This window comes from Dendrobates tinctorius, unplaced genomic scaffold (genome assembly GCF_039654945.1).
Source record: "Dendrobates tinctorius isolate UK_male_01 unplaced genomic scaffold, ASM3965494v1 ptg000022l, whole genome shotgun sequence".
NCBI lineage: Eukaryota > Metazoa > Chordata > Amphibia > Anura > Dendrobatidae > Dendrobates > Dendrobates tinctorius.
Genome location: NW_027361690.1, coordinates 7323346 through 7346091, shown reverse-complemented (window position 1 = coordinate 7346091; position 22746 = coordinate 7323346). Strand labels below are relative to the sequence as shown.

General features: G+C 43.1%; 1 protein-coding gene across 5 annotated transcripts in view; it reads right to left on the bottom strand.

The window, feature by feature from the left end:
* MYO5A (myosin VA) overlaps positions 1–22746 on the bottom strand; it is a 231956-nt gene that overhangs the window by 176026 nt on the left and 33184 nt on the right. For 2 of the 5 annotated variants that reach the window (XM_073568413.1, XM_073568414.1), the window contains exon 1: positions 19520–19656. The exons of 1 other annotated variant lie outside the window; for it this stretch is intronic. In XM_073568413.1, coding sequence (XP_073424514.1) covers positions 19520–19552 — 33 coding nt within the window. In that variant the 5' untranslated portion in view covers positions 19553–19656. Of the gene's footprint in view, positions 1–19519; positions 19658–22746 lie in introns of those variants that run through there. 2 more of the 5 variants (XM_073568411.1, XM_073568415.1) reach the window with 2 other exon arrangements.

The following is a 22746-nucleotide window of genomic DNA, read 5'->3' as shown; positions in this document are numbered from 1 at the left end:
AAGGGGGCATCCTCTACGTCTGGAGGAAAGAAGGTTTAAGCATACTCACAGACGCGGATTCTTTACTATAAGAGCAGTGAGACTATGGAACTCTCTGCCATATGATGTTGTAATGAGTGATTCACTACTAAAATTTAAGAAGGGACTGGATGCCTTTCTTGAAAAGTATAATATTACAGGGTATATACACTAGTCTCCTTAATATTGCGTTGATCCAGGGAGCTAGTCTGATTGCCGTATGTGGAGTCGGGAAGGAATTTTTTTCCCCAATGTGAAGCTTACTGTTGCCACATGGGGTATTTTTGCCTTCCTCTGGATCAACATGTTAGGGCAAGTTAGGATAGGATATGGGTTGAACTAGATGGACTTAAAGTCTCCCTTCAACCTTAATAACTATGTTACTATGTTACTATGTAATTGTGGGAGAAGAGCCTTGGTGAGAGAGGTAAAGAAGAACCCCAAGAGGCCCACAAAGCAGGAGAAGGCTATAAGAAGATAAAGCTGTCACGGTCCTGTTAGGTTCGGCGTGCAGTCACCGCTGAGCAAGGACTCACCCACACTGCAGAGGGGCCTGGGGTCAGACAGTTCAGGCAAACAGGACCTGGAGAAGCTGAAGTCAGTGAGCAGTGAAGGACCTACGGTCATGTGACTGAAAGGGGGCAGGGCTTAGCGTCCTGCTGCCAGAGATAGGCAAAATACTATACAGGAATACTCAAAGTTAGACAAACCGGGTCATACACAGAGATAACAGTAAAGTACCAGGGATGAGACAGAACGGATAGTTGGGGACAGGCAGTGGTCAAAGCCAAACAGACATAGAAGGTACCAAGCAGAATCCAACAAGCAGTATCCGGAGAACAGTCGTACACCAAGTTATCAGGCAAACAAGAACACAGCACAAACACACTCAGGGGTCAACACACTCTGCCAAGGGCGAAAGTATAACTGACGGGGATAGGAGCTTCCTGAGGCCATAAGAAGCCTACCCAGAACCAGGGAGAGACCACAATAATGAGCCCCAGGTGTGCAGGTAAGCCTGCACTGGGATCATAACCTTTAACCACGGAAGTGTCAGTCATCAGCACTGGTTCCAGACATTAACCCCACGTGTGAGTCAAACCCACACTGAGATCATGACAAAAGCGTTTTCAAGTTGCCCTTTCCTCACTTCAAAATGTAATTAAGAAATGGCAGTTAATAAGAACAGTGGAGGTCAAGATAAGATCGGGAAGACCAAGCAAAATTCTAATGAGAGATACTCGTAGGATTGCTAGAGAGGCAAATTAGAACCTCCGCTTGGCTGCAAAAGACATTAAAAAACATTTAGCAGAATCTGGAGTTGTGGTATATTGTTCTACTCTTCAGAGACACATGTGTTGTGAGTTCATTCTCTGGTTCACCAGTTGTGAGTTCTCCTTCCAGACTCCCTCTGGTGGTAACAGGAGGTAGAGAGATTGTTTTGATCGGTGGAGATCTGCCACCTGAGAATGAGGATGATGATTGGATCTCAGGAGTCTCAGATTGGATTTAAGACAGCCGACGCCCTATTCAGTTGCTGGTAATTCCTTCTGGCTTGTCAGCTCTTGGTTTTCAGCTCTGTTCCAGTCATCTAAAGCTAAGTTTTTCTGCTAATGTTCACACTTGATTTTGTTGGTCTATTCAGTTTTTTGGTGTGGTCAGCAAGCCCCTGCTGGGGGCTTTGCTGAATTTCCACTCTTTTTGTCCCTTACTAGTTCGGTCTCTTTTTGCTGTCTCAGAATATTTCAGAGTGCTGATATAGTGGGAGAAGTCTAGTGACTTCAGGGTTAATTTTGCTATCAGAAGTGTTGGACATGATTTTAGTAGGGTTTTTTGCAGGTTGCAGACAGTGTCTTTTCTTTCCTGTCTAGTTAGTTTGGGCCCCATCATTTGCTCAGCCTATTTTCCTGCCGGTGTTTGTGCCTTCATCTTGTTTCACCGTCTATACATGTGTGGGGGCTATCTATTCCTTTGGGGTCTGCTCTGGGGCAGTTAGTTTTCCCTTTTCTTGCTTTAGGCTTGACGGCCGTGACGAGGCGTCTAGGAACATCGTAGGCACGCTCCACGGCTACTGCTAGTTGTGTGGTAAGATCAGGGATCTGCAATCTGCATAGATACCAATTTCACTGGTTTTCTGTGACTTAGCTTGTTTTGCTTTTTCTCCTTGGTGACCCATTTATAGCACACATGCTCAAATATTTATTGTATTATTTTTTTTATTTTTATATAGCGCTAACATATTCCGCAGCGCTTTACAGTTTGCACACATTATCATCACTGTCCCCGATGGGGCTCACAATCTAAATTCCCTATCAGTATATGTCTTTGGAATGTGGGAGGAAACCGGAGTACCCGGAGGAAACCCACGCAAACACGGGGAGAACATACAAACTCCTTGCAGATGTTGTCCTTGGTGGGATTTGAACCCAGGACCCCAGCGCTGCAAGGCTGCAGCTCTAACCACTGAGCCACCGTGAGTCATCAGAAGAAAAAGGTCTACTGTGTCCTCAACAACAAAATTTAGGTCAGTAGTATGCAAAAGAACATCTAAACAAAGGCTGATGCATTTTGGAAACAAGTCCTGTGGACCGATGAGGTTAAAATAGAACTATTTGGCCACAATGATCAAAAGGTATGTGTGGAGAAAAAAGGGCACATCATTTCAGGAAAAGAACATCTCGTCAACCATTAAGCTTTGGCGAGGATCAATCATATTTTGGAGTTGTGTTGCACCCAATGGCACGGGGAACATTACATGTGTAGAGGGAAGAATGGATTCAACAAATTATTGATGCAAACATAACACCCTCTGTAAAAAAGCTAAACTTGAAAAGAGGATGGCTTCTACAAATGGATAATGATCCAAAACACACGACAAAATCCACAATAGAGTACATCAAAAGGCACAAGCTGAAGGTTTTACAATGGCCCTCACAGTCCCCTGATGCAAATCTGTGGCTAGACCTTAAAATAGCAGTGCATGCAAGACGACCCAGAAATCTCACAGAACTGGAAAAATTTTCCAAGAAAGAATGGATGAAAATCCCTCAAACAAGAATTGAAAGACTGGCTGGTGTGAGGCAGTGACCCCTGTGACAGCTAGGGGGCGCTGTATGGGCTCCTCACGATACGCTTGGAGGCGCAACTGTGAGACACTGACCGATGTCATGATGAATGGCCGGTATGTATCACAGAGGTGGGTGGCCCTGTGATGGAAGCCTGGGCGTGTTTTGCTCAGATCTACTGCTGAGGGATTTGTTTTAGATTGGGAGGCTTCCAGGTGACTTGGAGAGATGGGTGGATCCAGTCACCTACATACCCAACAAGGGGGTGTGTCTGAATACCAGAGATGAAGCCTGTGTGTGGTTGTGTGCTTGAGGACCTGCAGTGACGTCACAATCACGACTAGCCATGTGATACTTACCCGAGTGTGGTTACAACTATGTAATGGAGGTGTGTTTGGCACATGGCAGTGAGTGTTTGGGAGTCTGTCAGTGTGGACAGATCTCCATGTGTCCAGGCTGGACACTACAGAGTTGTCTGTGTGCAGTGAAGGAGAAGTCTTCCTGCGTGTGTGGCTCCAGACTAAACCTGCTTGCTGGACATCGTACAGCCTGAGGAGTGCTGGCTAGACTGGGCCAGAAGGAGGTCTGTGATACCAACCTTGAGTGATACTGACCGAGGTCAGTGAGAGACTGTATTTATGCTATGTTTATGGGATACCTCTGAAGATAAGAGGCATCCGGGAACCTGTGTGGCCGACACCAACAGGTAACGGACAGGAGTCCGTGTTATGCTGATCGGGGTCAGTGAGAAACTGTGTTTTCCCTTAGAGATGAAGGGCTAACGGACATTGTACTGGTGGCTGTATACTACTTGGTTCCTGAGGTGCAGTTTATACTGTTGACTAATAAACCAAATGGACTTTGTTTAACCCTGAGTGTCCCAGCGTATGCCTCAGCGACCAACAAAGTGAGTGTCCCCCAACACACGCAGTAAGCGCTGCACTACACTGGCTACAAAAAGTGTTTACAAGCTGTGATACTTGAAAAAGGGGGTGCTACTAGGTACTAACCATGCAGGGTGCCAAAACGTATGCATTGGCCCTTTTTCCTTTTTGTAATTTTTAAAAAGTAAAAGATGAAACTTTTTTGCGTAAAATACAAAGGAAATGTGTCTTCTTTAACTTTAGCCCTTTTAGACATCATTTCATTATCAACTTGCTTAACTTTTCACAATAACAGTAATTTTGACCAGGGGTGCCCAGACTTTTACATGCCACAGTAAGCGGCTACCTGGTGATCACTGGAGCTTCTGATGATGGAGTCAGGCTGGAGCTGCAGGTAGCTGGGGTCAGGTACGCAGACACGGATACAGACTTGGGCTCTGTTCAGAATACTAGGCTCAGGATCCTCGGGGAGAACGGTTACGAACAAGAAGTCTCAGACAGGACTGATTCCGAAACTGATATGACAGTCCAGATACACGGAATACTTGGATAAGCACATGTTCAGACACACTGGTTCATGTACCGTTGGAGTGGCTTCAGGGTTCAGGACTGTCCGCCAAAGGATCAGGAACTACGGGTTCAGGATTGGCCACACAAGGTCCTGGGACTACGGGTTCAGGATTGGCCACACAAGGTCCTGGGACTACGGGTTCAGGATTGGCCACACAAGGACCTGGGACTACGGGTTCAGGATTGGCCACACAAGGACCTGGGACTACGGGTTCAGGATTGGCCACACAAGGACCTGGGACTACGGGTTCAGGATTGGCCACACAAGGACCTGGGACTACGGGTTCAGGATTGGCCACACAAGGACCTGGGACTACGGGTTCAGGATTGGCCAAACAAGGACCTGGGACTACGGGTTCAGGATTGGCCACACAAGGACCTGGGACTACGGGTTCAGGATTGGCCACACAAGGACCTGGGACTACGGGTTCAGGATTGGCCACACAAGGACCTGGGACTACGGGTTCAGGATTGGCCACACAAGGACCTGGGATTACGGGTATAGGACTCTGGCCACACAAGGCCCAGGGGACCTTATAACTAACAGAGTACCACACTACTTAATGATACTTTACACCTCCGTAGGAGAGGATGCCTTTTATACGAGATGCCTCCCAGCTATTTTTTTGGGACCCATCTTACAGGTGCACCCTTATACTAAAAGCATCCCAGCCATTAGCTAGGGGCATTTTACTATATGCGCACACTGTCCCTTTAAGAGTAGCACTAGACGTGCCACCAGGAAGTGCAGCGCACAACAAATGGAGGCAAGGAGCACGGTGTATGGCCAGGGTGGCAAGTATGCTGGCATCGCAGCCTGTATGCACAGTCACCACGCAAGAATCCATTGTTGAACAAAAAGTATGTTCAAGCCCATCTTTAAATTTGCTCAATAACATACAGACAAGTCTTTGAAATACTGGGAGAGTATAGTCTGGTCAGATGAATCCAAAATTAGATGCCATAATACATGTAAGGATTAATCACAGTTTACTGTATTGTTGGAGATTTGTGATGTGATACAATCATATGTTAAAGTTTGGGCACCCCTATTAATGTTAACCTTTTTTCTTTATAACAATTTTGGTTTTTGCAACAGCTATTTCAGTTTCATATATCTAATAACTGATGGACTCAGTTATATTTCTGGATTCAAATGAGGTTTATTGTACTAACAGAAAATTTGCAATCTGCATTTTAACAAAATTTGACCGGTGCAAAAGTATGGGCACCGCAACATAAAAGTGACATTAATATTTCGTAGATCCCCCGTTTGCAAAAATAACAGCCTCTAGTCACTTCTTGTAGCTATTAATGAGTTCCTGGATTCTGGATGAAGGTATTTGTGACCATTCCTGTTTACAAAACAATTCCAGTTCAGTTAAGTTTGATGGTCGCTGAGCATGGACAGCCCGCTTCAAATCATCCCACAGATGTTCACTGATATTCAGGTCTGGGGACTGGGATGGCCATTCCAGAACATTGTAATTGTTCCTCTGCATGAATGCCTGAGTAGATTTGGAGTAGGTGTTTTGGATCATTGTCTTGCTGAAATATCCATCCCCTGCGTAACTTCAACTTCGTCACTGATTCTTGCACATTATTGTCAAGAATCTGCTGATACTGAGTTGAATCCATGCGACCCTCAACTTTAACAAGATTCCCGGTGCCGGCATTGGCCACACAGCCCCAAAGCATGATGGAACCTCCACCAAATTTTACTGTGGGTAGCAAGTGTTTTTCTTGGAATGCTGTGTATTTTAGCCTCCATGCATAACGCCTTTTTGTATGACCAAACAACTCAATCTCTGTTTCATCAGTCCACAGGACCTTCTTCCAAAATGTAACTGGCTTGTCCAAATGTGCTTTTGCATACCTCAGGCGACTCTGTTTGTGGCGTGCTTCCAGAAACGGCTTCTTTCGCATCACTCTCCCATACAGCTTCTCCTTGTGCAAAGTGCGCTGTATTGTTGACCGATGCACAGTGACACCATCTGCAGCAAGATGCTGCTGCAGGTCTTTGGAGGTGGTCTGTGGATTGTCCTTGACTGTTCTCACCATTCCTCTTCTCTGCCTTTCTGATATTTTTCTTGGCCTGCCACTTCTGGGCTTAACAAGAACTGTACCTGTGTTCTTCCATTTCCTTACTATGTTCCTCACAGTGGAAACTGACAGGTTAAATCTCTGAGACAACTTTTTGTATCCTTCCCCTGAAAAGCTATGTTGAATAATCTTTGCTTTCAGATCATTTGAGAGTTGTTTTGAGGAGCTCATGATGCCACTCTTTATAGGAGAATCAAATAGGAGAACTACTTGCAAGTGGCCACCTTAAATACCTTTTCTCATGATTTAATACACCTGGCTATGAAGTTCAAAGCTCAATGAGGTTACAAAACCAATTTAGTGCTTCAGGAAGTCAGTAAAAAGTAGTTAGGAGTGTTCAAATCAAGAAAATGATAAGGGTGCCCATACTTTTGCACCGGTCAAATTTTGTTTAAATGCAGATTGCACATTTTCTGTTAGTACAATAAACCTCATTTGAATCCAGAAATATAACTGAGTCCATCAGTTATTAGATATATGAAACTGAAATACCTGTTGCAAAAACCAAAATTGTTATAAAGAAAAAAGGTTAACATTAATATGGATGCCCAAACTTTAACATATGACTGTATATGATCTGGCCAGTAGAGGGCAGCGGTGAGGGGCCGGAGTTGGAGCATGAGAGTTTTTGGCGGTTGGGAGGAGTCGAAGGAGAATCTAGGTGTAAGCAAAGCAGAAAGTCTGGATAGGGTGATGAGACTCTGGATCTGTTGTTGGTGACTCTAGGACGCATTGTTCAGCTTGACATGAGCCGACTTGGTGAGGACAACCAAGTACACTGCATCTTGGGCTAGGTCACGTGAGTCCTTATCGCTAAACTTAGGGAAGCCCTGTGTAAGGGTCCCGTTACACTAAACCATGCAACAGCGATCCCGACAACGATACGACCTTGTCAGGATCGCTGGTGCCTCGCTACATGATCGCTGGTGAGCTGTCAAACAGGCAGACTCACCAGCGATCAGGACCAGCGAGGAACGCTGGTATCCAAGGTAAATATGTGTACCTTGGATACCAGCGTGCTCGCGCTGGGAGCTGGTATCCAAGGTAAATATCAGGTAACTAAGCGCGCGTCACTTAGTTACCCGCTGTGTACCATGGATACCAGCTCCCAGCGCGAGCACGTAGGTATCCAAGGTACACAGCGGGTAAGTAAGCGACGCGTGCGCTTAGTTACCCGATATTTACCTTGAATACAGTCTTCCAGCGCCTGCTTACAGCGCTGGGAGCTCGCTGATCGTTGGTCTCCCGCTGGCCAGCACGCACGCAAACGATCAAAAAATGGCCCAGGACATTCCTGCACGATCAGCGATACCCGGCGGGGGGCCGATCACTGATGCATGTCACACACAGCGAGATCGCTGGCGACAACGCTGTTGCATCACAAAATAAGCGATCTCGCTAGCGATCTCGCTGTGTGTGACGGGGCCTTTAGAGAGATCGGCATTTCCTAAGAGCTTCAAGACACCTGATTATTAGAGTCAGTCCAGCAAGGACCCTTCGTTTCAGGACATACCAGTACCATCTTACAGTCCAGCTAAATGGGAGAAAAGGCCTCTTCTGTAAGAGACACTCCGAAAACTGCTCCGAGTAGGCAATTACTAAAGTACTGGCAAAACACAATTTTTTTTATTGATTTATGTATGAAAAAGTGTTGTACTTTACTCACATACAACTTAATTCTGTTTAAGTGTACCTGTGTATACAGTTGTGGCCAAAAGTATTGACACCCCTGCAATTCTGTCAGATAATACTCAGTTTCTTCCTGAAAACGATTGCAACACAAATTCTTTGGTATTATCTTCATTTAATTTGTCTTAAATGAAAAAACACAAAAGAGAATGAAGCAAAAAGCAAAACATTGATCATTTCACACAAAACTCCAGAAATGGGCCAGACAAAAGTATTGGCACCCTCAGCCTAATACTTGGTTGCACAACATTTAGCCAAAATAACTGCGACCAACCGCTTCCGGTAACCATCAATGAGTTTCTTACAATGCTCTGCTGGAATTTTAGACCATTCTTTGGCAAACTGCTCCAGGTCCCTGATATTTGAATGGTGCCTTCTCCAAACTGCCATTTTTAGATCTCTCCACAGGTGTTCTATGGGATTCAGGTCTGGACTCATTGCTGGCCACCTTAGGAGTCGCCAGTTCTTTCTCTCAAACAATTTTCTAGTGCTTTTTGAAGTGTGTTTTGGGTCATTGTCCTGCTGAAAGACCCATGACCTATGAGGGAGACCCAGCTTTCTCACACTGGGCCCTACATTATGCTGCAAAATTTGTTGGTAGTCTTCAGACTTCATAATGCCATGCACACGGTCAAGCAGTCCAGTGCCAGAGGCAGCAAAGCAAACCCAAAACATCAGGGAACCTCCGCCATGTTTGACTGTAGGGACCGTGTTCTTGTCTTTGAATGCCTTTTTTTTTCTCCTGTAAACTCTATGTTGATGCCTTTGCCCAAAAAGTTCTACTTTTGTCTCATCTGACCAGAGAACATTCTTCCAAAACATTTTAGGCTTTTTCAGGTAAGTTTTGGCAAACTCTAGCCTGGCTCTTTTATGTCTCGGGGTAAGAAGTGGGGTCTTCCTGGGTCTCTTACCATACAGTCCCTTTTCATTCAGACGCCGACGGATAGTACGGGTTGACACTGTTGTACCCTCGGACTGCAGGGCAGCTTGAACTTGTTTGGATGTTAGTCGAGGTTCTTTATCCAACATCTGCACAATCTTGCATTGAAATCTCTTGTCAACTTTTCTTTTCCGTCCACATCTAGGGATGTTAGCCAGAGTGCCATGGGCTTTAAACGTCTTGATGACACTGTGCACGGTAGACACAGGAACATTCAGGTCTTTGGAGATGGACTTGTAGCCTTGAGATTGCTCATGCTTCCTCACAATTTGGTTTCTCAAGTCCTCAGACAGTTCTTTGGTCTTCTTTCTTTTCTCCATGCTCAATGTGGTACACATAAGGACACAGGACAGAGGTTGAGTCAACTTTAATCCATGTCAACTGGCTGCAAGTGTGATTTAGTTATTGCCAACACCTGTTAGGTGCCACAGGTAAGTTACAGGTGCTGTTAATTACACAAATTAGAGAAGCAATACATGATTTTTCGAACAGTGCCAATACTTTTGTCCACCCTCTTTTTTATGTTTGGTGTGGAATTATATCCAATTTGGCATTAGGACAATTCTTTTTGTGTTTTTTCATTTAAGACAAATTAAATGAAAATAATAATACCAAAGAATTTGTGTTTGCAATCATTTTCAGGAAGAAACTGAGTATTATCTGACAGAATTGCAGGGGTGTCAATACTTTTGGCCACAACTGTACTCTTAGTTAGTGTTATTGAGAGCTACTGCTGTCTTTGTATATGCCGTTTACCTACCATCCTTTCCTTTGTTTAATAAGCTGGTTAGTAAATATTCATATTATATTATCTAATTTTTGTGTGTATCTGTTGATTGTTGCTGTACCCCTCGTCCTGTGCCCGTCCCTCATCCATGTTCCATACATGACATGTTTGGAGGCCAAAAAGCACTAAATTTCATCTCAAACACACCATACCAACAGTTAAGTTTGGAGGTGGGAACATCATGGTGTGGGGCTGTTTTTCAGAATATGGCACTGGCAAACTTAATATAATCGAAGGAAGGATGAATGGACAAATGTACAGAGACATTCTTTATAAAAATGCCTGAACTGAATCCGACAGCAGAAGAATGGAAGGAAATGAAGAGTAGGATCAGGGTACATGAATTGCTAATACCTGTGCACACTATGGCTCACTAAAGTTTTGGTGGCTTATTAGCTCACCAATTGCCAATATTTTCTACAAAAAAATATACTTTGCAAACATTCATTTTTTTATCAATTAGGTTGTAAACAATAGTTTTTTTTGTTTGGTTTTCCTGCCTATGCAATAACCAGGAGTACGGTCATTCACACTCCACACCTGTGAAGCGATGCATAACATTTCCCCCGTATCCAGGTGTGCGCTCCAGTATTCCACTATCCAACTGCGCATTCAAAAGGGACGCAGCACCGGCAGAAAACTCAGTGCATGAATGATCTGTCGCTTCTTTCATGCTCGCTACCTTCCATTACATTTCCACCTTGTGTAGGAAAACACCCGTCTCTCATATAGGTGAGCTTCACATGAAATTACTGTGAAACTATTTCCATGGTAACCCAAACAAATGTAGCACACGGAAAATGACGAATAGATCTGAGACGTCGGTGTCTATAAATAAGGAAGAGAAAGCTGTTCTAGACAAAGCGTAATTGGAAATATGAACGGAGGGTTATATTAAAGAGGATCCTTGGATGGGCTTGGATAGTGTATAGAGCACGGCAGGCGTTCTATATACAGTGGGGTCCAATCACTCCATCCCTTTCCTTGGCTGTTGCACGCAGTCCTTGACGTGAATGACACAGATCGCTGTGAGATATCGCGTCTGCGCAGTCAAATGGTTTCTCACACATACGCACTTCTGCTTTACGGCTTTGCCCGCAGTTGGGCAACACATACTGCGCACGCGCAAGAAACCATTTGACTGCGGAGACGCGATATCTCACAGTGATCTGAGTCATCCACGTCAAGGACTGCGTGCAGCAGCCAAGGAGAGGGGTGGAGTAAGCAAATCGAAGCCACGCCCATCGGACAGGAAGGACCCTATTACCATACATCACGGGAGAAATATAAAAGGTTTTTATGGGTGATACATGGAGAGTCAGGGGGTTAGATAAGCATTTAGGGAATGCATAGCTGACACGGAATAATTTTTAGCAGGTAGGACGGATAAGTGGTGCCAGGTTCCCTTTAATGGTTCCCTCATTTCAAAATCCCAATGCTACTTGGACACTGTTAGCTTTGATCACATAGTTCTTGGAGCAGACATCATATTTCCACGTGTTCTCTTGAACTGGCACATTCCTTTGGCCACACACACCCCGTCTGAGTCACGCTGTAAGCCCCATGTGACTGAAGAGATTTTTTTTTTTTTTTTTTTTTAGGCCTTTCAGACAAGGACACTTAAATGGTTTCTAGAAAACCCAAAATGCCATCCATTAGCAAACATTTTTTTTCAAGGCTCCACACTTTCAGATTATATGGGGTTAAACGGTCAATGGACACTAAAACATGCATATGGATACAAGTATCAGTGCACCTTTTATGATTTCCCATTCTACAACATAAATTCATAGGCAATTAGTATGTCGTTAGGAAACCCTCTGCATCAATAACATTGTCTGGAAAGGCTTTCTACAACATATTGGAGTGTCTGGGGGAATGGATGCCCATTCATCCATAAGATCATTTGCGAGGTCAGACGATGATGTTGGATGGGAGGGCCTGGCACCCAATCTCTGTTCTAGTTCACACTAAAAGTTTTAGAGGGAGTTCAAACTCGCCTAAACATGCCTTTATGGACTGCGACTGTCATGGGAAACAGAAAAGTCTTCTCCAAACTTGAAGTAAACATTGTCCATATTATTTTGGTATGCTGAAACATTAAGATTTCCCTTCACCGGAACCAAGTGCCTAGAACAACCCCTGAAAAACAAGCCTGAAGCATTAACCCACATACACTACACTTTACAACTGGGACAATGCTGTAAAGCAGGACACTTTCTCCCTGCATTTGCCAAATCCTGACTCGTCCATCAGCCTACGAAGAGCTTTTCGTCACTCCACTGAACACATTTCCACTGCTCCAAAGTCCAGTGGCTTTTTACATCACTTCATCCAACACTTGGCATTGTGCTTGGTGACGTAAAGCTGGCATGCGTCTGGCTAGTACCTGGAAACCCACGCCATGAAGCTCATGGTGCACAGATTTTGTAATGTTAATGACAGTGGAGGCTTGGACTCTACAGTTATATAGTCAGCAGACTGATGGAGACTTTTATGCACCATGCACTTCAGGCCACTTTCTGTAACTTCACGTGGTCTCCACTTCATGGGCGAATGGCTGTAGTTCCTAAATACTTCCTATTTTCAATAATATCACAGATGATTGGGGAATATTTAAAGGGAAGACATTGCATAATCTGAATTGCTAGAATGGAGACATCCTGAGCTTTTTCTATTGAGCCATTCACAAATGTATGTAAAGGCAGACTGCATGGCACTGGGCTGGAGTTTATAAATCTATGGCAATGGGACTGCATGAAAAACCTGAATTCAACTATTAACAGGTGTCCCAATAAAAAGGTAGATGCTGAAATCGCAAGTCCTTTAAAAGCTATGGCAAATTAAAATTGTATAAATTATGAGATGTAATTCTTTCTAATATACGATGCATATTAAAAAGAGGTTGGAAGGGTGCATAAAGGAAAAACATCAACACAACAAATCTATAAATGAATGCCTGGTGAGGTCAGCTTAAAGGGAATCTGTCAACCCCCCCAGGACCTATTAAAGTAAAAGAGCCACCTTCAGCAGCACTAAGGCTGCATTCTGTGAAGATGGCTCTTACATTTATTATCCCTAGGAATGCTGAAATAATGAGTTTTATAAATTTCCCGCCATACCTCCATTGAGTCAGGGAGGTATGTTTTCTCCCCTTGACTCAACCGCCTGGCAGCCGTCCATCATCCCCCTCTGGCCTCTGGGCGCCGCTTCCTCTTTTTCTCGTGACATCACCGGCGTACTGCAATCAGTTCTCGGGCATGCGCCGTGCGCGCTGCCCAGGAAGTTACATCAGGTGATGTAAGGATGTCGTGCCTGCGTGTAGCGGAGGCCCCAGATCCCGCCCCACAGTGTGTTATGATGTATTCACACTGCGGGGCTGGGAATCTGGCGCCTGCTCAGTGAGGATCTCTGCGCTTGTCCCCATCTCCCTCCGCCAAGCACATTCGCTTATCATTATCAATAACCATGTGAGAAAAAGGCAACACAACATAAAAAGAGACAAAAAATATAATTAAAACTTGTATTTATATGGGCCAGACAAGCTCCTTCATACAGCAGGATGATATGGAGAAAATGAACAGATGACAAACGCATACATAATGTATGCTCATTTTTCAGGGATGTGGCATGGAAACCAACTGTTCATGTTGTCCTAACAAACAATACAGAAAGACATATGTATCAAAACAATACAACAATAGCAGCCTCTTCTTCTGTACAACACTTGTATGTTCAGGAAATAACAGAACAGCTGGCAGCGTGCTCGGCAGCCCTGGAGCACTCCATAACCTCAGTTGTAACGCAAGCTTTGAATGGTGACAGCAAGAATCTATTAGTTCGCAGTCTGAGTCATGCTATTCTAAAGACACCTGGAACATGAAACAGGGCTTCACACTTATGTATACAGCTATACATGCACGCCATGCTGCCAGAGGTGGCAAATAAACTGGCACTATTCCTCATCTCTTGCTGGCTTTGCTATTCAGGTAATGTCCGCTATAGTTAGTCTATCCTGGTCTGGAGAGGTGGACACATCCTGGTTTACTGGTGGTTATTCCAAAGTTGTTGAGAGTGGTGTTTGGTGAAGCCTTTCCTTTTCCCTTGGTATCTATTTTTACTTTGCTGCCTCACAGGCTTTACACTTTTGTTCCTTAGTGTTTTACCCCATGAGAGTGCCTTGTGACTGTGCTTCTATTTTGCCCTGTGTCTTCTTTGTGTTCATAACAGATTAGTGCTACTCAGGAGCATAAAGAAGAACGAGACCCAGGCATTCCCACCATCAGGGGTAATCCTTGGGACAGGGATAGCTAGGGACCATTAGCCTGAGAAACAGTATAGGAGCCCATTTGCTATTCCAGCCACAGCTGGTAACTAAGTGAATTGGTGAACAAAATATTAAAATTTTGGGTCAGATACTTTTGGCTAACACGGTACAAAGATATATATCTTTTCTGGGTCAGATACAAGAATAAATTATAAAAGTAACATGCATGGGCTATCAAGTAGATGACATGGAAAAAAAGAGTAGATACCATATTTTGTGGTTTATAAGATGCACCGGATTATAAGACACATCCCAAATTTTGAGGAGAAAAATAGGGAAAAAAATTGTTTAATATAATGGTGTAATTCTTACAATCCTTGCACCTTACTGCTTACCGTGGGTGGTGGCTGCGGTGAAGCGGGGTCCCAGTGCCGATGCTGGTGGAGGCAGGAGTGGTGAGATGCTGCGGACCCCAAACTGGGCGAAAGGGGTGTTCGGATGTGCAGGCCACAGCGGAGCAGGGTCTCAGGGTCGCTGCTGGAGGAGGCAAGAGTGGAGCATTGCTGCAGGCTGGGATGAGGGGGTGTTCGGACGTGCGACACTGCATGTGTTCGATGGTGCTGGGGCTCCGCAGACATTTTGTGAAAGCCCAGAGCCCCAGCACTTCCATGATTTACTATGTAGTGTACTCTGGGAATATTGCTGACGGGGGCAGCGCATGCGCAGATGGAAATCTTTGCACTGAAATCTCATCTCCCGAGATGTCAACACTGCATGTGCTGCCCCCGGCAGCCTTTTTCCCGGAGTCCACCGCATAGTAAACCATGGAAATGGGGCTCCGGGCTTTCACAATATGTCAGCGGAGCCCCCGCACCACCAAACCCCCGCAGCGTTGCACATCGGAAAACACCCCCTCATCCCGGCCTGCAGCAACGCTCCACTCTGGCCTCCTCCAGCAGCGATCCTGGGACCCTGTTCCACAGCAGTTGGTAAGGTATATTTGCATTGTAAGACGCACCCCCATTTTCCCCAAAACATTTTTGTGAAAAAAGTGCGTCTTATAATCCGAAAAATACGGTATATTAAGCTGGCCATATGAGGATTTCTCACACTGACTATGTTTTGACAGAAGGCAAGACCAATCTGATCAATCCATAATTAACTGTTATATATAAGATTCTATCACCATACAGCAAGTTTCCAAATTTTTGTCCTTTCTTACTGAAAGACTAGCTAGAAAAGCTTCGCAGTCAAAAACCTGACTAAGGAGAATGATATGTGAACAGAGACTTGTTTATTATTATTTGGGAGTTGTAATTATAGTTACAATGGCAGACATATACAGAGCTAAAGTAAATTGACTTGCACTTTTTATAATCACTTTGTAAATGAGAAGAGTATTGTTGAATTTGACCAACCCTGCCTGATCTGGAAATCACACACAAAATCACTTTATGGAGAGATTGTATTGCTGTTAGATTAATGACATCATGATGGACCTAAATGACCGCATTGTAAGAAAACACGTGTCTTGTGTTTTCTGGCAAGGCAACGATTACTGGAAATTATTTATATATATTACATTTCAATAAGAGAATAAAAATATACTATTTAGTTAGTAGATAACAACTAAACTAATCTATTAAAAATAGAGCTCATGGATTCATCACACCTTAAATAACATGCTGAGACAGGGGAAGCTTCACCTACAGCAACGTGTAATATTAGCAAAACTAGATCTGTAAATTCATCCCAATGACGCTCACACTGAAGAACAACCTCGTCTCTGCTAGTACTTGTCAGGATGAGTCCAGGAGACTTGTGTTCCTTGGCAATCCAATACATCAACAGAATTTAGAAAAAGACACTAAATATATATATATATATAAATATATATATATATATATATATATATATATATATATATATATATATATATATATATATATATATATATATATATATAAAAAAAATTTTTTAAACTGGGTAAAGGATGTATGTACATAATAGGTGTAAGCCCGCATGTTTTCCGGCTGACATACGCCCCCAACAGCCACGGGTGGAATCACGATCCACCTGCCACTGTTGAAATGTTAAATGCCGCTGTCAATCTCTGACAGCACCATTTAACACACTTCCGCTAGAAGTGCATCACAAAACCCGCCCATCAGTAACCGTGTCACATGACAGCGGGTCTCTGATGGGTTGGCATGGCAACCCGGCGTCTGCAGGATGGTTGGTCTGTGGAGGGCGCTCAAATCAGATTATCATTTTTGCTACACACAGCAGGGCTGAAGCCCTGCTGTGCTTAGCACAGGCAATCGGATGATCGCAGCTTCTAGGTCTCCCATAGAGACTATAGAAGCAGGTGAAAAGTAAAAAAAAAAAAAAAAGTTTTTGAAAATATAAAAAAGTTTAAATCATCCCCCATTCAAAATATAAAAAATACACATATTTGGTACCGCTTTCCAGCACATTATATGGTAAAACCAATGGTTTAGTTCAAAACTACAACTGGTCCCACAGGAAAAAAAAAAGCCGCCACATGGCCTAATGACCGAAAAATAAAAAATAAAAAGTTATGGCTCTGGGAAGACTGGGAGCAAGAAATGAAAACTCAAAAATGGAAAATCCAACGGTCGTTATGGGGTTAATGTGATTTATAAATGTAAACCTGGGTGGGCACATTAGTTATATACAAACATAACACTTCACTGAGATTACACAATGAGAGAAAGCAACCAACGTACTTTCTTCAGAAATGTCACAAATGTCAAAACAAAGGTCACATGCTGTATCCAGAGGGTGTGAGATTTAGAAGAGAGGACGATAACGCACCGTCCTTGGTAGAAGCACATTCATTAGAAATGATGGCGAGAAAGGAGATACTATATGGTAAGCCTAAGTGTATGGGCACATATTCAGTATGTCAAGGAGAAAAATCTGCAGAAAACACTGATGTGTTGACAGTAAAAGCATAGAATACATGCACTTTTTACACTATTTTATGAATTTACAGTTTTTTGCATGGCTGTGGAGTCAGTAAGCCAAAATACCGACTCATCAATTTCTCTAACTCCGACTCCACAGCACTGGTCACTACTGAGAATGTACATAAAGTGCAGCACAGATTCATCTTCACTACGACCCCACAGCACTGGTCACTACTGAGCATGTACATAAAGTGCAGCACAGATTCATCTTCACTACAACCCCACAGCACTGGTCACTACTGAGCATGTACATAAAGTGCAGCACAGATTCATCTCTAATATGACCCCACAGCACTGGTCACTACTGAGCATGTACATAAAGTGCAGCACAGATTCATCTCAACTACGACTCCACAGCACTGGTCACTACTGAGCATGTACATAGAGTGCAGCACAGATTCATCTCTAATATGACCCCACAGCACTGGTCACTACTGAGCATGTACATAAAGGGCAGCACAGATTCAACTCCACTACGGCCCCACAGCACTGGTCACTACTGAGCATGTACATAAAGTGCAGCACAGATTCATCTCTACTACGACTCCACAGCACTGGTCACTACTGAGCATGTGCATAAAGTGCAGCACAGATTCATCTCATCTATGACTCCACAGCACTGGTCACTACTGAGCATGTACATAAAGTGCAGCACAGATTCATCTCCACTACGGCCCCACAGCACTGGTCACTACTGAGCATGTACATAGAGTGCAGCACAGATTCATCTCTAATATGACCCCACAGCACTGGTCACTACTGAGCATGTACATAAAGGGCAGCACAGATTCAACTCCACTACGGCCCCACAGCACTGGTCACTACTGAGCATGTACATAAAGTGCAGCACAGATTCATCTCTACTACGACTCCACAGCACTGCCTCACTACTGAGCATGTACATAAAGTGCAGCACAGATTCATCTCCACTACAGCCCCACAGCACTGGTCACTACTAAGCATTTACATAAAGTGCAGCAGATTCATCTCCACTACGACCCCACAGCCCTGATCACTACTGAGCATGTACATAAAGTGCAGCACAGAATCATCTCATCTACGACTCCCCAGCACTGGTCACTGCTGAGCATGTACATAAAGTGCAGCACAGATTAATCTCAGCTATGACCCCACAGCACTGGTCAATACTGAGCATGTACATAAAGTGCAGCAGATTCATCTCCACTACGACCCCACAGAACTGATCACTACTCAGCATGTACATAAAGTGCAGCACAGATTCATCTCATCTAAGGATCTTGGCTTTTAGTGAAGGAACATAACAGACATTTATAGGATATTTTATAACTTTCCCAACTTATGAAAACATTTACAGCACATGCTGCACTGAATTACTGTACCCAATTTATTATATATTTTAGGAGTCTGAGTATGTCCATTTTATAGCGACTCCAACACCAGGAATCAGACTCCACAGCCCTAGTTTTTTGCATGCATTTTCCCATTCATTAGCATTGGTGAAATCTGCAGCAAAAAAGCTAAAAAATTTGACATGCTGAAGATTTAAATATGCAATAAAAAATAAGCAACATGTGCATGAGACCTCAGGATTCTCATTGACTTTGCTGATGGTATGAAATCTTTCAGGTTGTGACAAAACTGCACATCAAAAACACATGCAAAAAACGTGTCCAAAATGCATCAAAATCACATGTATTTTATGCAGTGTTATTGCTTTCAGCACATCAGTATTTGTGGCAGATTTTTCTGCTGCAAGCAATGAACATGTGCACATACTCTTAAGACTTCAGCATGAAATCTATTCCAATGTACATGTGAGAACTTTTGGTACATTTCTAGGCCCATATCGTGTTTCTATAGTACCACAAGCATAAAGCAGATAGTGCACAGGAATAGATCTCCTGGCTTCCTAAACATTCACAGTGCAGGGCTTTAGTCAGGATTAAGATATTATAACCGTGATCTGAACCAGAAGTCCTGCTAGGTCATTAGAAGAAATAAAACATGAACTCAAGTCATTAATGCCAAGGATACTATATTTAAGACAACAACTGCAGATACCATTTTACAAGATCTATAGTCAAATGTTATCTAGAAGTAAAATAAAGCATATTTCAGCTTAAATGTCATTGATCCCACAAAATTGTAAGCAATGGCGGATCAGACAGCCATGACCACAAATACCGCTGTCTACATGCAACGGTATAGAGACGATACTCACTTTAAGATATCCGAAATCTACGTAGTTTTCCATCTTCGTAATTTCTACAGATTTCTAGGACTGCTCCTCAATCATTTATGTGAGGTCATTATCCTTGGAGACAGACTTATTGAAGGCCAGACATGTTCCATCCTTTGGACGGCTGACGACACTGGATCATCTGCCTCACGGAGGTTACATTAAAGAGGCATGGAAATCACAAATGTAGACTTGTGACATGCCATTCCTGGGCTGTGAATTCGCGCATTGTATAGATTTTCCTGAAATACACACGACTTTCTATTTGAAGTCTAAAAGGGCTAACTGTTTGGCTGAAAGCAATAAAGTCTGTGGTCTTGTGATAATCAAAATGCTTGGTCTGGAAATGTATCCGAACGAATGTTTATTGGGACAATCCGTGATGTGCAACTCCCTGAACCTCCCTGTACGGCAGTCATTGGCCAAAGTAAGAGTGAAAACTGCGCAGAATATACTTTCCTAATAATTCTGGACACGACCATATAAATGTGCCCATATAGCCATGTAGAATAATCATATTAGCATCGGAGTCTTTCTGCAAGTGTGAAGGATGATGGTGCCGATTGTGGCGAGACATTCATTGTATGGTCTATCTGGTAACTGGAAGCAAGCCCAGTCCTAGCACCTGCACTTCCGACAACTACTCTACGGTGGGATCGCATGCAAAGAGGTGAGTGTTTCCCTAATTATGCTTCGTAACAAAACTTTAAGATCTGAGGCAGAGTCTATCATTTACCATATCGCCTACACAAATCACACATCGGGTCTAATGCCAGAGCTTTCCTTGGTGTTTGACTTGCAGGGCTAAAAATGTCTACGTGCAGCTTTCAATGCACGTCTAAAAATTTGGAGTAAGTTTTCCAGTTATGGTTAGTAATGCTAATTTGTTCCAGAAATTAGAAAATATGAAACGTTTCTATCAAGCTGGAGCTAGACGGCAAGTTTGGCTGCAACACAGGTCAACCTGCCAAAGAAGTACTATGCCGCTGTTACGTCGCAGCATAATGAAGGTGTAAGGAGTTTCATTGGGACAGTTAGTGTACTGCGACCACAACAAGCAAGTCGTACAAAGTCGGAATTAGTTGAATCTTTTGTGACTTGCTTGTCCTGGTTGCTTTACCCAATGTGTGAAAATGCCATCCCATTCATCGGCAGTATTGTAGTGGCATGTTTGGCTGTACTTCCCAAGTAATAGCCAAAGTCTAACCACAGGCTTTGGATGATCTCTACAATGCATTCCCGTGATTCAGTAATTTGTAGAAAACCCAACCCCCCCCCCTCCTTTAAAATATTAAGGAAAAAAAATCTGATCTTTGAAGCGCACATCTGTACATAGAAAAGCTCACATCTAAAATGATGGGTCTCAAAGATGGTGACTACACTTATAACATTTGCCAGGTGACGTACAAAATAGATTTGAACATTTGAAAGCTCGGTGAAATGGAATAACGCGTACAACTAGAATAGGGTTAATGCTATAAAAATAAATCAAAAACTCAGTATGGCTTGGCCCCATGCCAGCTTTCTGCAGCAGCTGCGCTCCCTGGTTATACCACTGCAGCCAATCACTGAGCTTATCTTTGTTTACAACTAACTCAGCAAGTGGCATAAAGCTTTCTGAAAATGGAAAACCCCTTTAAGACCAATATATACACTGGCTGAGATTGTTATACATGCTATCAATGGCACACATAAATTGCGCCCTATACTCAAAAAGAAAAAAAAAAAAAAAAGGACGTCTTCATGGTTTTCTGCTGGAGATTTTTTTTACTCTCATGCACAGGCTGCTTATTTTTTCCTTCCGGATTTGAAAGGAAACATTTTTTCATATCTGCAGCACGTCAATTCTTTCAGCGTTTTTGCAGCATTTTTCACCCATTCATGAATCAAAGTCAAAACACACAAAATTTTAAACACTTATTCTACAGTGTTTTTCTAGCCAATACTCTGATTTTTCTGCAAAAGAATCTGCTGAAAATAAAGCAATGTGAGCACATAGTCATACAGAGATCCTCTCAGATACGCACTGATAATAAAGGGTCTCAAAGAGTAATACTTTATCATTGCATCAGTGTCCATATTTTTCATGACGGTTCTAATTTTTATTCCATAAATCAGTAGTACTTGTAAAAATAAGGAAATCTGTAATAAATCTTAGCGGAGAAATCTACTTCTCCTCCAGGACTGATCATTCATTTCCACAATGATCAATTCCTGGGTAGAAGCTCTACTCAGCGAAGACAGAATCTTATCAGTAGCAACTGCTTTGACATTCCATGGAAACCAGGATTAAGAAGCTAGGTCCTCTGGCTCAGACAGAAAGGATAGGCATTCAACTTTTTAATGATGTCAGACTAAAATAAAATCGCAAGTTTATATTAACTGTAGACCATTTGATTCTTGGGGATATATATGGGTGACAAATTAAGTAGGGGCAGCCCTGGCCTACAAGTGCCAGCGAAACAACTTGAAAGTTGTTTACTCAGATTGCATTTCAGGCTTCTGTTCTGAACTAAATATACCAGCATCCAGACATAATTAGGATCAGCAACATGTAACATAACTTTATTTGAAAGGGCTTGACTGAGATCATGAACTGTGGAGGGAAAAAAAGGCTGAAAATAGAGAGCAACACAAGGATGGAATTCATAAAAATTAAAATGAAAAGTAGAAGCGTTAAAGGGGTTTCTACTACTCGGAAAAACCCTTCTGAATCAGTTTCCTCCAAGTAAAATAAGAACACCTAAACTCAGCTCCCATGCTGGCGCCGTTCCAGCGGTGTCAGCACTGGCTCTCCCGAAGGGATCAAGTGACATTGTTATGTCATGCGATCCCTGCTGCCAATCTGCGCTGGCATTAGCACAGTGGCTCAATGGTTAGCACTGTTTTGCAACATTGGGGTCTTGGATTCAAATCCCACCAAGGACAACACCTGCAAAAAGTTTGTATGTTCTCACAGTCATTGCGTTGGTTACCTTCTGGTTCTCCGGTTTCCTACCACACGCCAAAGACATACTGATATGGAAGAAGTTTGATTGTGAGCCCCATTGGGCACAGCGAAGATAATATATGTAAAGAGATGCAGAATATGATGACATTATATAAGCAATGTATGATAATAATAAAACTCCTCTCCTACGGATGTAATGGTCATCCAAAGGAAGAGAAAGCTACAGAAGCTCTCACTTCCTCCAGATGTCTTGCTTTGT